At 46.9% G+C, this 15,119-nt stretch overlaps 1 protein-coding gene across 1 annotated transcript in view; it reads left to right on the top strand.

Moving 5' to 3' along the window:
• Positions 1-2,557: 2,557 nt before the first annotated feature.
• mtnr1aa (melatonin receptor 1A a) overlaps positions 2,558-15,119 on the top strand; it is a 36,007-nt gene continuing 23,445 nt past the window's right edge. Inside the window, exon 1 of the mRNA XM_068588844.1 lies at positions 2,558-3,125. Coding sequence (XP_068444945.1) covers positions 2,618-3,125 — 508 coding nt within the window. The 5' untranslated portion in view covers positions 2,558-2,617. The remainder of the gene's footprint in view (positions 3,126-15,119) is intronic.

Here is a 15,119-nt window from a genome sequence, read left to right as displayed (position 1 = left end):
TCCATGATTCACTGGTGGGTGAAGACTCCCACAATCCCAGACTTGCAACGGGTGAGATGAGGAGGTTGGATTTGCAGCAATTGGCAATTATGTGTTAATTATCGTCGACATCATATTCAGTCAATTTCCAGTGGGGAGAAAAAAAACAACAACTTCAAAACATCACCAATTAAGTCTTTGCAGCTCTGAAGAAGCAGCTGAAAAACGTTCCTCTTGTTCTGCTGACGCTGCAAAAAGCGTCTTTTATCATCAGGAGAACTGGGAACGACTAAAGATCAGCAAATGACCGGCATCCATTTTCTCCCCTTTTTCCCCGCTGCTGTAATTGGAATTATTTGGCATTATTTAGTTTTGGTATACAGAATGGCTTTCTGTAATGAAATGTGTGTGAGTGTGTGTGTGTGTGTGTGTGTTATGCACTAAAGCACGCAGTGGTTGCTGTCAGTGAGAGAAGTGAGCTGACCGAAAATGTCGAGACGAACGGAAAGAGGGAGAGGCGATGATCCTATTTTGCATGAACGCGATTTACCAATCTTTTTTTTTTGGACGATAATGAGCTCTTTGTGTCTTAAAATGCTCCGACAGAAGGCGACGAGACGGAGGGTGAAGGAAAGAAGGAAGGAGAAGGCGGCTCGGGTTCATGAAGGCTGAGGATTTGAGGATGTTGTTGAGCATCGTGAGATAATAATGTCGTGAGGGACAGAAAAGGGAAGTCGGGGTCTTCATCACTGAATTATGCTGCACTTAAACTAAATCAGGGAAATGTGCACACATGAGAGAGAGAGAGAGAGAGAGAGAGAGACGAGTGACTTCAAGAGAAAGGCTCCAGAGAAGCATCCTCGTGGTGTCCTGAAAAAAAGAAAAAAATGTATTTATGGATTTAAAGATTTGATAGCATAAAGACTAATCATGCGCTTGGCTCTCAACAAGCCTGGCATTCAAACACATGTCTTTCCTCACAGACGGAGCCATTTGGCAGTGACATAAGCAAAACATATTGAGGATCTGACTCGTTATATAAATGTAATGGATCTTAAAGCACATGCAGGGATCGACAAACTCATCGGTGTCCGTCAGGGACGAGAGGCTCGACCAGAAGGTCACTGAAAGGTCACGAACGGGAACCCGCTGGAGCGCGGTCTGCATCGCCATACAGACGTGCACGGAAGGAAGAAGAATCACAGAGGCGCTGCTGTATGTGTGTATCGAGACGAATGGCCGGAGAGGAAAGCGAACAAATAACTGCTGCACAAAATTAGATTCAGTGTTTTGTTTTTTTTCCCTCTCCTCTTCTCTCCTTTTGTGTTCTTCAAGAAGCATTTTAATAATCCCTTTTGGGGGGAGAATTCAACCGTTTTAACTGTTGTTATTTTCATTACGCACACATGTATGCAGTGGTGGAGCGATGCCAGCGTGACGGGGCGGCAAGTTAAGGGTTCAGTGCATTGCTCAAGGGCAACTGGGCAGCGGCCGCCCGCCGCGCTCTCCAGCCAAGTCATTTGGTCGGAGCGGCTGCGCCCCCTTCTCTCGGCAACGCTTCAATTTTAGACCTCCGACAAAAGCACTCAAATGTACTTTTCATCATTTTAAAGGACTGACGTGTCAGAAAGGTTGAGCACCCTCTGCTGCGTGAACCGCAGCACCTGCGGACGGAAGGAGAGGTTTCTTATTGTATTGTGAGAACAACAGTGATTTTTCTGAGACACCTCATGAATGGGCTGCAGAGGTGTCTGCATATGTGTGTGTGTGTGTGTGGTGGGAGGTGTCTGTGTGTGCGTGTATGTGTGGGTGGAGGGAAGGGTGGAAGGATGGGGGGGGGTGTGACCCATTTTTCGTGAACATAATTAACTAACAATAGCATAAAGGCTATTCTTTTGTATAGAAACTTCATCATACATTCTTGGGGATGCTCAACAAACTATGTAATTATTTCTATGTGTGTGTGTGTGTGTGTGTGTGTGTGTGTGTGTGTGTGTGTGTGTGTGTGTGTGTGTGTGTGTGTGTGTGCGTGTGTGTGTGTGTGTGTGTGTGCATTCTGGGAGACTGGTTTCACTGAAGCCAGGTAATATAGCCTTATATTACTGAATAAATTCAATGTTAAAATACATGCAAATGGTATTGGGCAATAATGCCTAATATTAAAAAAAAGCAGAATTGTGCCTAATCTGGGAATTTGGGAATTTAATATCTAGATAATCTTCCTGCCGAATCGCCTTCAATCACCTGCATTCATGCATAAAAATAAGTAAGTTCTCTTAATGGCGCCTGAAGTAGGTTATGTTTTTTTTTTTCTTCTTCCTGAAACAGATAAACCATGAATGATTATTCCAGATGATAATGAATGGGCTGCAGAGATAGGGCAAAGCGAGCGACCGCAAAGCCATGAATGAACGCGCATCCGGTAAATGGAGGAGAAAAAAAAAAAAAGAGAGAAAAAGAAAAGAAAAGTAGGACGCCTCCCGAGCGCCGTCGCGCTGCCGTTGCGCCTCTCCGCCAGCAGGCGGCAGTGTTTCTCCCGTCAACATAAAAAGCGCTCCTCTCCGGGGCTGCGCGGTCACATGCTGCGAGGGTTTGAAGTTGGCAGCTTCATGTCACACATGCGTACCGACAAAGTGATATGGCACACGGGCGCGAAGTGACACCGAGGCGAGCAGCGCGAGGGGGACACTTCCAGAGCGATCCACGGCAGCCGGGCGAAGTCCACGCGGGGGGGGAGAACAAGAAGAAGAAGAAGAAGGAGAAAAACAAGAAGAAGAAGAAGCAGAAGAAAAAGGAACACGGAGGAGGAGAAGCGCGCGTGGAAAGGATGAAGAAGAAAGCCGCGGGAGGCGTTCGCACCCCTCCACCGGCGTGTCGAGTACCCGGCGCTAGGGGACGACCTCGGCGAGGGAGTCGCGTGAATTCGGGCCCGGTTGAGGAAAAAGTTCAGCGGCCGTGTAAGATGGTTATAAATGGGTCTCACCTGAACAGCTCCTCGACAGACCCCAGCGACGCAGTGCTGAACCGCCCGCCGTGGGTGACCACCACCTTGGGGTGCTTTCTCATCTTCACCATCGTGGTCGACATCCTGGGCAACCTGCTGGTCATCTTCTCCGTGTACCGCAACAAGAAGCTCAGGAACGCAGGTGAGCCGAAACAAGTGTCCGGGAAGAGGGGTGTGTGTGTGTGTGTGTGGGTGTGTGTGTGTGTGTGTGTGTGTGTGCCAAACAACTCAGTCAAATGTGTAAAACAGTTGAGACTCAACGCTGTTTTATATAATACAAGAAAATAGCTTTCGCAAGGTGACATAATGTTGCCTCCAGGCTCTGTGTTATGGTGTGAGTGTGTATGGTGTGAGCGGGTAGAGGTGCGAGTCTGCTATGGGGTGAGTGTGTCTTTGTTTTGTTTATTGGTTTGTTGTTGTTGACATTTGTTATGATTTCTCCATCTCGGGTATTTTAAATCCCCTCGTGAAGCTATAACCTTGTCAAAATAGCCTCCGACACCGTTTTCCCGGTAAGGCGGAGTTGTTATTGTTTTTGACTCCCGCCCCCTCTCGGTTGTATCGGTTTGTATCACACACACACACACACACACACAAAAAAAAAAACATTCTGCTCTGAAATGTGTGTAAGCTTCTCTTCTCTGGCTGATTGCAATGGACAGTTCCCATCGACCTCGACTTTTGAAGCAGATTTTGATGTCACTGACCTCCAAGCGAGCGCGAGAGGGAGAGAGAGAGAGGGGGGGGGGCGGGGGGTGAGGGGAGAGAGAGAGAGAGAGAGAGAGAGAGAGAGAGAGAGAGAGAGAGAGAGAGAGACGGGAGGGAGAGGGAGAGGAGAGGGGGGACAGAGAGAGAGATCAGAGAGAGAGAGAGAGAGAGAGACGGGGAGGGAGAGGGGGACAGAGAGAGAGATCAGAGAGAGAGAGAGAGAGAGAGAGAGAGAGAGGAGAGAGAGAAAGAAGAGAGAGAGAGAGAGAGAGAGAGAGAGAGAGAGAGAGAGAGAGAGAGAGAGAGAGAGAGAGAGAGAGGGGGGGGGGGGGACAGAGAGAGAGAGAGGGAGAGAAAGAGAGAGAGGAGAGAGAGAGAGAGAGAGAGAGAGAGAGAGAGAGAGAGAGAGAGCGTTGAGCCGCTGTGACAGAAGCCGCGGGGAAGAGCCTCCTCCCCGGCTCCTCCTCCCCCCATCGACGCGTCTCCAGCCGGACGACTTAATGTAATAATGATAATGTAATCATGCAAAAACATGTATTATCAGGTCGATGTGTGTCACACGTGCACGCGTGCGTTTGAGGCGCTTGTCATTTTTCTTTCTTTTTTTTTTTGTTGCACTTCACTGTTAATTAAAGGTTATGGGCCGGTGGGTTCAATTGGGCAATATTGACAATTGCTCAATAGAAGTGGCAAAACACGAAGCTCCTAATGTCAAACAGCCAGGACAGGGCAGGATCGGGTATGACAGGACAGGACAGGAATGGACAGGACCGATGCTGGGGAGAAACCCCGAGGGGGCTCCCTGTCGCGTGCTGAGACGCGCGCGGCCCCGCGCGTATCGTGGCTGTCGCCTCCTGCAGGCTGTGGTCCGGGGGATCCGCTGAGCGCACCCCTGACGTGACACCGTTTCACTCACCGCGGAACCGTTGAGGGGTCACGATAGATCTGCGTCATGTGGGCGGAGAGAGAGAGAGAGAGAGAGAGAGAGAGAGAGAGAGAGAGAGAGAGAGAGAGAGAGAGAGAGAGAGAGAGAGAGAGAGAGAGAGAGAGAGAGAGAGAGAGAGAGAGAGAGAGAGAGAGAGAGAGAGGTATCACGTGGCACCCAGGACGCGCACGAGCAGAGGGGTCGACTCTTCCTGAGATGTCGTGCAACCCTCCTATTGCTTTTTGATGATCAGCATTTGGTGAATGCACGCACATGCACCTCTGCAATAGTTGCCCTTGGATTTCAGTATGTTATCATTTGTGTGTGTGTGCGTGTGATAAAGCTGCTCACAACATACACACACCTGTCCTGAAACAGATTTTAAAAGTGATAATGTCGGAGTGATTTTGAAAATCATGCTGTTGCAGGCGACATTGCAAAAACCAAAGTATGGCACAAGAGAGAAACAGTTAGGACACTTTAAAGTTGCTCCTTTTCCCCATGACTAATTACATGTATACACACACACACACACACACACACACACACACACACACACACACACATATATATATATATATATATATATATATATATATATATATATATATATATATATATATGTGTGTGTGTGTATATATATATATATATATATATATATATATATATATATATATATATATATATATATATATATATATGAGCATTATGAGCATTACAAGCTGGAGTCATCCTCCATTCGTTCTGCTCATTTGATGATAAAATGTTCTTTTTGCCACGCTGAATTTTCCGGGAAGGCGTCCTGAGGAGAAGTCCAACGTTTGAGGATAATGAGGCGCTGATGGGGAGGAAAAAGAAACAAAAAGCTCAGCTTAATTGTGTTTGTGCAAAACTGGCTGTTGAACACTAACAAGTCCTCTGCGGACTGATGACGCTGTTGCTCAGGTTCATGCCTTTGAAGCGCCGCCGCGACTTTCCACTAAAGTTCGGAGAGAGGCGCGCATGCCTAACTTAAGCCTCTCACAATCGTCCGTTGGCAAGTTCAATGCAAGTTGGCAGACATATTGATTGACGTAAAAATAAAAAATAAACTTCTCTTCATTCTTTCATCACTGCTGGAATGTTTAGACGGCGTGCAGACTGCTTTTGTTTGTTTTACTAGCTCTCATCGAAGCCAATCTAAACCTTCAGGAGTGGGTTTTTAACTGCCACATTTAAATGTCCGGAGAGAATTCAATTTCTCGGTGCTGGATAGATGGTCTCTGTTCCGCAGAAGCACACGTGGGAATACATTTACCTGGCACGATCCAAAGCTGTTAGAGATTGCACGGCAGTGGAACAGCAAGAGGATAAAATATAGAAAGCAACACACAAAAAAAGGCTTAATGAAATATACTCGGTGGTGAAGCTGGCGGGCAGCGTCGTGTTCACACGTTGCAGGCGGCGGCGGCGGCGGCGGCCGGCCAAACCCCACGTCGGTTCACGGAGACCGCCGGTGAGCCGACGCCACGCGGCGAGCAGAGCGAGAGCTGAGAGCTCGGCGACAACACAACATGTTAAGTGTGCCTGTTCGGTTGGTGATGAAGGTAGTTTTAAAAAAAAAAAAAAAATGTTTTATTCACACTGAAAAAAGAAACTCAAACAAGCAGCAGAGGCCTCAAACTGCTCGCCGTCTGTCTGGCGTGAGACGCCCGCTGCTGGGATATGACGTGACAGGGCTTCACGGGGCTTTTCTTGATGACAACGGAAGGGAATACCAAACCCTGTCGGGCCGGGCGATGACTCGGTGTGATCATTTGTCATCTTTCGCTCGAATTGTGTCCTGGTGACATGGCGACATCGTGGGGATGAACCCCAATTTAAGTCGTCTAAATTGATAACGCCAATCACGCGACTTGGACTTAAGAGTTCTGCTCCCAGTCGTTCAATCAAACTATTCTCTTTTTCTTTGTTTCCTCCTTGAAACTGTTATTTCCACTAAACTTCTGCAAGGAATGACTCGTCAAGTATGTAATTAGTCTTTACCATGTCGTCTATTTGTTGCATTACCAGAGCTGTTAAAGGAACTTCACAGTGACAGAAGATGTCGACCACATCGCCAAGGCCACGCATTGAGATTGTGTTGATTTTCCTTTTCTTGCAGTCGTCCTTGATGGCCAGCGAAGCGCTTTCTGCAAGGTTGGGTGTCAGCAGTGTTCACGGAGGGGCAACGGCACGAGCATCTTCACCACTTACGTGTCGGCCCTTTAGTCGGAGACGTCGTATTCCCATGCAGTTACGGTTTTGAGGGAAACACTTTTTCATGTGGATAACGTTTGCTTTTGTACACAAATAAGTTAAAAAAAAAGACTCTGTGAGGGGGTGAAGGTCAAGGTGACGGCTCCAAAAACACGGGGAGATGTGCTGTAACCAAGTGGTTTTGTTTTGAAGTCAAACCATGATGTTTTTTGACCAACCCCAACCAAGTAGTATAGTGTTTTTTGCCTGATTTTCTTTGAATGTACATAAAACCGTTAACCTCCGGGTACGTATCCATCCATTTCAGACGTAGCTGCGAGGACAGTCTAGTTGTGTGGGCATGTAACATGTTGTCAACTTGATGAATGAGAGCAAAAATCTGAAGTGGTTTTTGTGTCACATCGTCTCTGCTTTCGTTTTCCTGATCGTTCTCGAGGCAGAAACTTTGCGTTTGAACTCACCTGCCGCTCCGTTCACAGTCTGAAGAGACAGAGCCTCCGTGTGCTGATACGCCGGCTTCTGTTTTTCTTGCTTTACCGTGACAAAGTTCATCCTTTTGTTGCTGTCTGTTCCAGTATTACTGCGATGCATATTCTGAGGCATTAATGCAGAATTAAGTGGCGTTTGCACGTGTCTCCAATTAAGGTTTCCTAAATATCCATCGGCTTTTGTCGGGGGATCCGAAGAGGAAATTGGCTCAGCGCTGCGGAGCTTAAATAAAGAGATAACTGTGGAAAGAGAAACAAATCCTCTTTTGTCGCCGTCGTACGTAGTCGCGGCATGTTGTTTTGTCGTCATCATGAGGGGGGAAAGCGTCTCTCTGAAAGACTTGTTTTGTGAGGAAGAGTAATCCTTTAGATCGGGCTTCATCGGCGCTGCACGCATATGTAACGTGATGCATGAGTGACGCGATCAATCAAACTGTGGAAGTTTCTTGGATAGAATTTATTATGGCGGTACGGAGCTCAAGGAAAGATTGTCCCCGTGTCGCTAGGGTAAAAAAATACTTGTTTTTATTACTTAAAAGGATTGGTTTAAAGTCACTGCGTCATGTATTATAGCATTGGAAACACGTTGCCTTCTGTCCTCTTCTTTCAAAACACCAACTCTCTTCAACTAAGTTCTCCAACTATAAAAGTTCCTCAAGTCTTTCTGTGCTCGGGGGCCATCTGTGTTGACTCAATACTTCTTGTACTTCCTGAACAACTTGTTCCCTGCAATAACAAAAAAAGCCATTCTTGATTGTGGAGTCGAGATGAAGGCTTCTGGAACACGTGTCCATAAGAAAAAGAGGAAAGAAAAGGACGTCCGCAGGCGTCACGGAGCTCCGTAAGCAGCGTAATGTATCTCCGGCCGGCGGTGTCAGCATCGGCTGGCTGTGTCATGAGTTCTCACCTTTGATGACACGCTGTCTCTTTGTGAACCCTGCTGCATCCCCCCACCGTCTCCTCTCCTTTGGCTGACGCCGCTGCAGTTTGACCCTCAGTGACTGAGGGACAGGAGTGTAGCGAGCACGCCCGCCGTGGCCGGGGAGTCCGAGCACGCTCGTATTTTGGAAGCGCCAACGAAAGTTGCCTGACGCGGCTCATTTCGCCGCGTCCTGATCAAAGTCGCGTTCTCGCTTTTTCAAGGCGGGAGAATTGGAAACAATGTCTTATTGTTGACAAAGCGTATCTTTGTTTTATCTTCAAAAACACATGGAGGGGGTATTTAGTTTTCTTTTACGCGTAAGGGCAGCTTTTCTGCAAAGTCGAACAGTATTTTGCAAGAGTTCGAGTGGGCCTCTAAAGCCATTAAGTCATTAAGGGGCCCTCAATAACCGTAAAAGGCCGCAGGTCAGAGAGCCCGCCGTATGCCGAAGAGGCACTCTTTATCCACTTTGTTTTTGCAAAGACACGGTCAGATTATACTTTGGGTAAAATAAACCCAATCCCATATTTGGTGCTTTTCAGCACAATGGAAATCCCGGGTTAGAATTTGAAGAAAAACACAAAGTAAATGAAAACGGGAACGTAACGCGGAGAACTTCATTCGGTCTAAGCCCATGCTTGGCTGACGTCGGGCGCGCTATCATCCCTACCAACAGGTATGCCGAGGGGCAGGGGTCTGGCGCCGCTCGCTGGGTTTGTCAGTTTCTGTGGCGATCGCTGTGATAATCATCGGAGCGGCGCGGTGCGGCGCAGTGTGGCGGAGAGCGGCTTATCGGCACCGGGACCGAAAAAGAACAGAGCACAGTGGGGGGAAAAACACAGACTAATTGGGGACCCACAACAGCCAGCAGGTCATGACTTTGCAATTCATTTACAGTTCTCCAGAGTTGAATAAAGCCGACACAACAGCCAGGACCACAAAAGAAAAGAGGTCAGTCTGCTATCGCGCCCCGAGGCTGCTTTGCACCTGATAACTGTTTCCTTTAGTGTTCCTGTGTGTCTTGGAACATGGAGAGAGAGAGAAGAAGAAAAAAAACGTACACCTTTTTAATTACGCCGTGGCTCGCAGATCTAATTTGTACAGATTTCCTCCCGTCAAGAGGGCTTTTGGCGCTCCGCGAGGATTAAAACCCCCAAAACTCGAGATCAGGCGCCGATCTCATTAGCTGGCGGATGCACGCGGGTGGGGGGTGGGGGTGGGGGGGGGTCCGTGGTTTCCGCTGCCGGGGGCCGTGTGGCCCGGTGCTGATGTTGTCTCGTCCCGCTTGTTTGCCGAGCTTCCCTCCACGACGGTCTACATGATAGCCGAGTTAAAGACCAGAATAAATAAAAGGGAGGACGCAGCAGATCGGTGCGAGCCTGTCATACAAAGTAGGCTCACATTTATATTCGGAGGAAGACGGATTGTTAGCTTGTTGCTCCCGTCATCGGGAGACGGGGCTTCTGTTTGCTTGTAACATTAATAGCAATGCCTGCACTATTTCGGTCTTAGCAGGCGCCCCCTTATCTCGCTGGGCTTAGGCCTCTTTCCAGGGCCATCGGAGCCAGCAGCAAGCGCTCATTTGGACTGACTCTTGCCAAGGTGCCTCCGCTTCGAGACGATTTCCTGATTTTCTAATATTTGCTGGATTATCTGCAAACACAAGGCCCGCCTGCAGTAATCTCTTCTCATATATGGCGTGGATGATAAGAATGTAGGCTGTGTTTTCCCGCATTTATCCTGCGAGAAAACACCTTTTTCCGTTTTTCTATTTTTCTGGCGTCCATTCGGGGCGGCATTTGGCATTCACCCTCGCCAGATTTTGCGCCTCATCTCAAATCACCCACCTCCTCTATCCTCCTCCTCCTCACGCACCCTAACATGCACGCACTCTTTTTCTTTTCTTTTTTCTTTTCTTCCTTCTTCGCCTCTTTTCACTGAAATTTCACCTCCCAGGCTTCATATTCCATGACACTCTGTCCGTGCGCATCACTCTGATCCGACACCCCCGTCGTCCTCTGAGGACGCTGTGTTGTCAGACCGCATACCTGTAGAGGAATCCCGCCAATAGCCCTCGACGTCAAGCCAGTCAGGCAACAAGACGGTTATCACACAAAACCCTGTGGATTCCAGATTATGCTACGGCTAAGTGGGCAAAATGAATCACGCTTGGTATTTGGATAAGAGTTAAACAACGACCAGCCGGACATGGCCGAATATAACAGGAGCAGGCGTCTGGCATCTGGTCTCCTCCGCCTCGACCCCCCCCCCCCCCCTCACCCCCTGCTCTCTTTCTGCCTGTCCCTCACCCTCATGGAGGACAGCACACTTTCACTAAAATAGACATAAAGAGCCTATAAATACTTATATGTACAAGAGAGCATATTTGCCGCCATTTAAGACTCTATCCCCCCCCCCCCCTTTCCTCTTTCCAAGCCTCCCCTAGCTATTTTAATCATTTACAATATTATACAGTGCAAACGTCTTTCTGCTCGATAGGACGCAGCGTGACGTACATGGGAAGCTTCGGGCAGCGAGATCAAGTAAGACCTCAATGCTCATCCGAGGGGAACTGTGCGTAACGCATGCATACTGTAGAGTGCTTACTGTAGAGCGCCGGGCGTTTGATTGGACACACATCCGCGAGGCGGCAGGAGCTCAGGAGGTTAGGGATGCTGGCTGGTGCTGGGAAAGGGTGCCAGTTTTAATTCCAGTTGGGTGAAACGGAACTGAGGGGAAAGAGGGTGAGGGGGTGGGAGGAGAAACACTCTCCTCTGTGCGCAAGGTGCCCTTGAACGAAGCACTTAGTCCACCATTGCTACTCGGTGGCCGACAGTGGAAGACCGTAGTCGGACTCAGCAGCTTCCAGCTGTGAATGCGTCAGATTGTATGACTGTTAAAACAAGGCACTGATGGGAACAAAAAGAGAAAAATATGCAGGGTCAGTCGATCCTACTCAGAGAAACCCCATTTTTTTCCAGATTCCTCCCCCCCCCCCCTTCGTCTGCCTCGTCTCTTTCTCTCTTTCTCTCTCGAGCCAATTCGATTATTACGGCAGACACATGAAAGCCATTTGACGTAGCCGCGTGAACACTGGCCCATTCAGCCTTGTCAGACCGCCGTTTCCGGGTTCAGCGACCTGGTTTGTCACTCAGACTACACACTCGAGACGACTGCATCCGTTGTACGGAAAAGAAAAATAACAATCGGAGTGACTGCAAGTCGAAGAAGTGAGGGCATAACATCCTTACAATAATCCCGAGGGCGGAAAAACAGCACGTTGTCACGTTAAAATTAACGAGCTTCCAGCAGAGCCAGGTCTCACAATATTCTTTTGTTTGATAAGATCTCCTAATTCTTTTGCAGGAAAGGTGTCAGAATTCTGGGAAACAAGTAAATGGTCTGTCAAAAAAAATGAAAAACAAGTCGTATGAATGGTAAGAGGCAGTTTTGTTGTTTTGGGCTACGGAAAAAAAAAAAAAAAGAAGCGAGTCCGACCATTAAATCTGTACTTCCTGAGACACTCGCGGAGACACACATTTGTTCCTTCAGTCTGCACAAGACGAGATTCATCCTGAATTTTTTTCCGCCGAAACCTTCTGTGAACGTTTGCGTTACGCAACAACTCGAGAAATGTTTTTTTTTCCCTGTGAGATTCAGCGCGGAGACGACTGAAGCGATGTATCGCTGCCGCCGCCGATATGAGGAGGGGGACTCTTTAATGGGTCCACAAAAAAAGTAAAGTACAGGATGTTACTCGAGGCAGTCGACGCTCGAGCAATCTTCAGTACAATCCGGTGGAAATAATCTGCACTCTGCTTTGTTATCTTACAAGATGAAGCCAACACTGTTCAAATGATTGAATTTTCTTATTTCTCATTTTTTACAGTTTTTATTAGCCTTTCAATATTAAATAAACTGAATAATAAGACATCACAAATACATGATGAGACGGGTTGCTAGGTTTTAATACATTTTACAAGACATTTTAAGTCCCAATTGAAATAGCTGAGTTATTTCCTCCCTGCAGTTCTCAGCTCCGCGAAGCTCTAAAAGCAACTTTTTAACTTTCACGTCCTGCAACTTGACTTTTTAGTTCCACTCTTGCCGCCAGTCAGCTTTACTTCCAGCGGTTTCACTGATAAAGCAGCTGCACGCGGGCAAAGTTAGCGGCTACCTGATGAACACGGTGGAGCGCCCGGCGGCTGAGATAGATTTATATTTCCCTCGGGAGCCAAGAGCGCATATTGGATAAAAGTCATCAGGTCGACACAAATGAAAGCTAATGTGTCTCTGTTTCATCTGGATGTGCATGGAAGCAATTGTGTGCTAACAGCCAATTCTATCATTGACTGCTTATTTGAGAAAACAGCCGCTCATCCATGTAATTTAGTCTAATCACCAATGAATATTTCCCGTTATTAGATCTCTATTATGCAGCTCGAGACCAATTTAGTCTCTTCTTTGTCTCTGTTTTGCATCATTTACGAGCACTTAACTCAATATCCATTTTATGTAACTGCCTCTTTTTTTTCTTTTCTTCCTTTTATTTAAAACCTCAGAAATCCCTTTTGAGGGTGAACCCTCGTGCTCAAAGGTGCCGTACAATAAATATAGATATAATTACAGTTAAAAGTCACTAACAGAATACGTGGCTGTATCAATAATAATAAAAAAAAATGCATAAAAGCAATTACAATACGATTGAAAAGATTCATAATTAAACTTTGGAACAGTCTGAGTGGTGTTAAAGAGATGAACTTAAAGTTTTGTAGAAGCATCTTCAAGTATATGGGACACAAAAAAGCAGATCCTCACGGTGAGCCGGTACAATGGCTACTCCATTCCCAGATAGTGGGCTTGAGAGCTTATGATAGCTTCATAAATAAATCAAAACAAATGCTGATCCCTCCTAACCGAAAGAGCCGGAAAGCCAGGTTTTTATTTCCGTATCGTGGCCAATGGTGTGTCCCACAACTACCATTTATTTTTCTCGAAAATAATGGAAAGCACGATGGATTTCTGAAAAGAAAGCGCAGTTGTTTTTTCAATCCCAGCTTTGATAATGTGTCACAAAGGACTTTCAAAGTGTGTTTTCCATCGGCCCGAATGCCGAGCTATTTATAATGTTGCGCTCTCTCTATCGATCATGAGAGATCGAGAAATTATTGTTATTTTGCTTAGCGCGCCAATAACAGTTGACCGAGCACAACCTCGGCACAAATAAAACATGTTGAATTATCGTTACCCAGAGAAGATTGTTCCTTTCTTTCTATATCTACTGTTGGGACTCGGGACCGTGTGGTGTAAGAGAGAGAGGCCTGCATGTAATTTCCAAAGCCTAGAATGTGAAATTGCAATAATAATCAATAATACAATTTTCACACTGGTGTAATTTGTGTTTCCAGACAGTCCCTTCCTTCCCATCCGGAGTCCTCTCTTCCTGTCTGCTTCTTAAAGTTATGTTGCCTGACGCCCAGCCATCAAATACACATCGTGACACTCGTGGTCGTAACATCCCTGGCGTTGCGCGTCTCTTGTTGTCACGCTTTGTGTTATTAACAGAGCTGATTCCAGGACTGCCATAGGCATTCAAAAACAACATCCATTCTGTTGTTGCACAGTTTAGACCCCGTTTTCAAATGATGGAGGTGTTTGCGAAGGAGGTTTAAATGGTAGCTGTAGATCTAGAGTGGCGGCGTGAAGAGAATCTGAAGCGCCGCATGAAAACAGACGCAACACAATTGTACAATAGAGGTATAATTGTGTATATAAATAGTCTATAGGACCGTTGTAAATGCTTGCATCGTTAAGGGCTCTTATTGTGGATGCACGGGTGTCGGTGGCGCCTACATTTTTTTTCCGTTGTCCCTGCAGAGATATGAGAGAGAATCCATCCATCCATCCATTAGCTGTAACCACTTATCCTATTCAGGGTGGTGGGGGAGGCTGGAGCACATCCCAGCTGACACAGGAGGAAGGCAGAGTTCACCCTGGACCGGTCGCCAGGCTGCCGCCGGGCTAATAGAGAACAGTGCTGGTTAAATAGCTTCTTTCAAAAGCCTTTATCGGATGATACGAGCCACCCTTTAGCAGTGCAGGAGGAGTGTGCACTAATTCTCAAGAGGCAGATTATCACACATTCTTCGTGGTCCGTCAATTTTTTCTTCTTCTTTCAAAGTAATTAGTTGAGTCCGACGCGTCCCCCCCTAATGAGCAACAGCTTAGCGCGGGAGATTTCCTCATCGCAGTATGCTTTCCTTTAATGACCCATAAACATGCTCGTCGCGATTATTGTCTAAATGAGTGTCTTTTGTCGCACTTTCAGAACTCGCTCGGGTTCAGCCCAGCGCTCTTTGGGTGCCGTCCAAAAGCAAGAGGAAATTATGCAGGAGGAAGTAAAATGTTTTGGCCGCTCGGTGCTCATTGACCTCGTCTGATAATAAAGTGAATCAAGTCATGTGGCGCTGCATGTTGTGAACAAGTCATCTGACACATTTAATGAGAAATATTGTACGCCGTGATAAAACTGAATATGTGAATAGATGTGGAGGATAGCGTCGCCGGGCCGGGGACGTTTATTAACACAATCTTTGCTGACTTTGCAGCAACAGTCGACCGTATATCTTATTAAAATCAAATCAAACTAGAAGCGCTGAGTGTGATTTCCGTTTTGTTGGGGTTGCTGTTCACCGACTTCAGCGGGAGGAGATACGGCAAGTGGAGTATATCACAAGTAAGGTGACAGCACAACACGCTCGGTTTCCTCTCTTTATGTGTACGTATTAATAAGAAATGACATTTATTGGTCCTCCACCTCTGAGCTCTCATGAGAGGATGGGAGGATGTGTTGAT

This window comes from Clinocottus analis, unplaced genomic scaffold, assembly GCF_023055335.1.
Source record: "Clinocottus analis isolate CAN_PGR_092001 unplaced genomic scaffold, fCliAna1.0.p SCAF_22, whole genome shotgun sequence".
Lineage (NCBI taxonomy): Eukaryota > Metazoa > Chordata > Actinopteri > Perciformes > Cottidae > Clinocottus > Clinocottus analis.
This window is presented reverse-complemented; position numbering and strand designations above follow the sequence as displayed.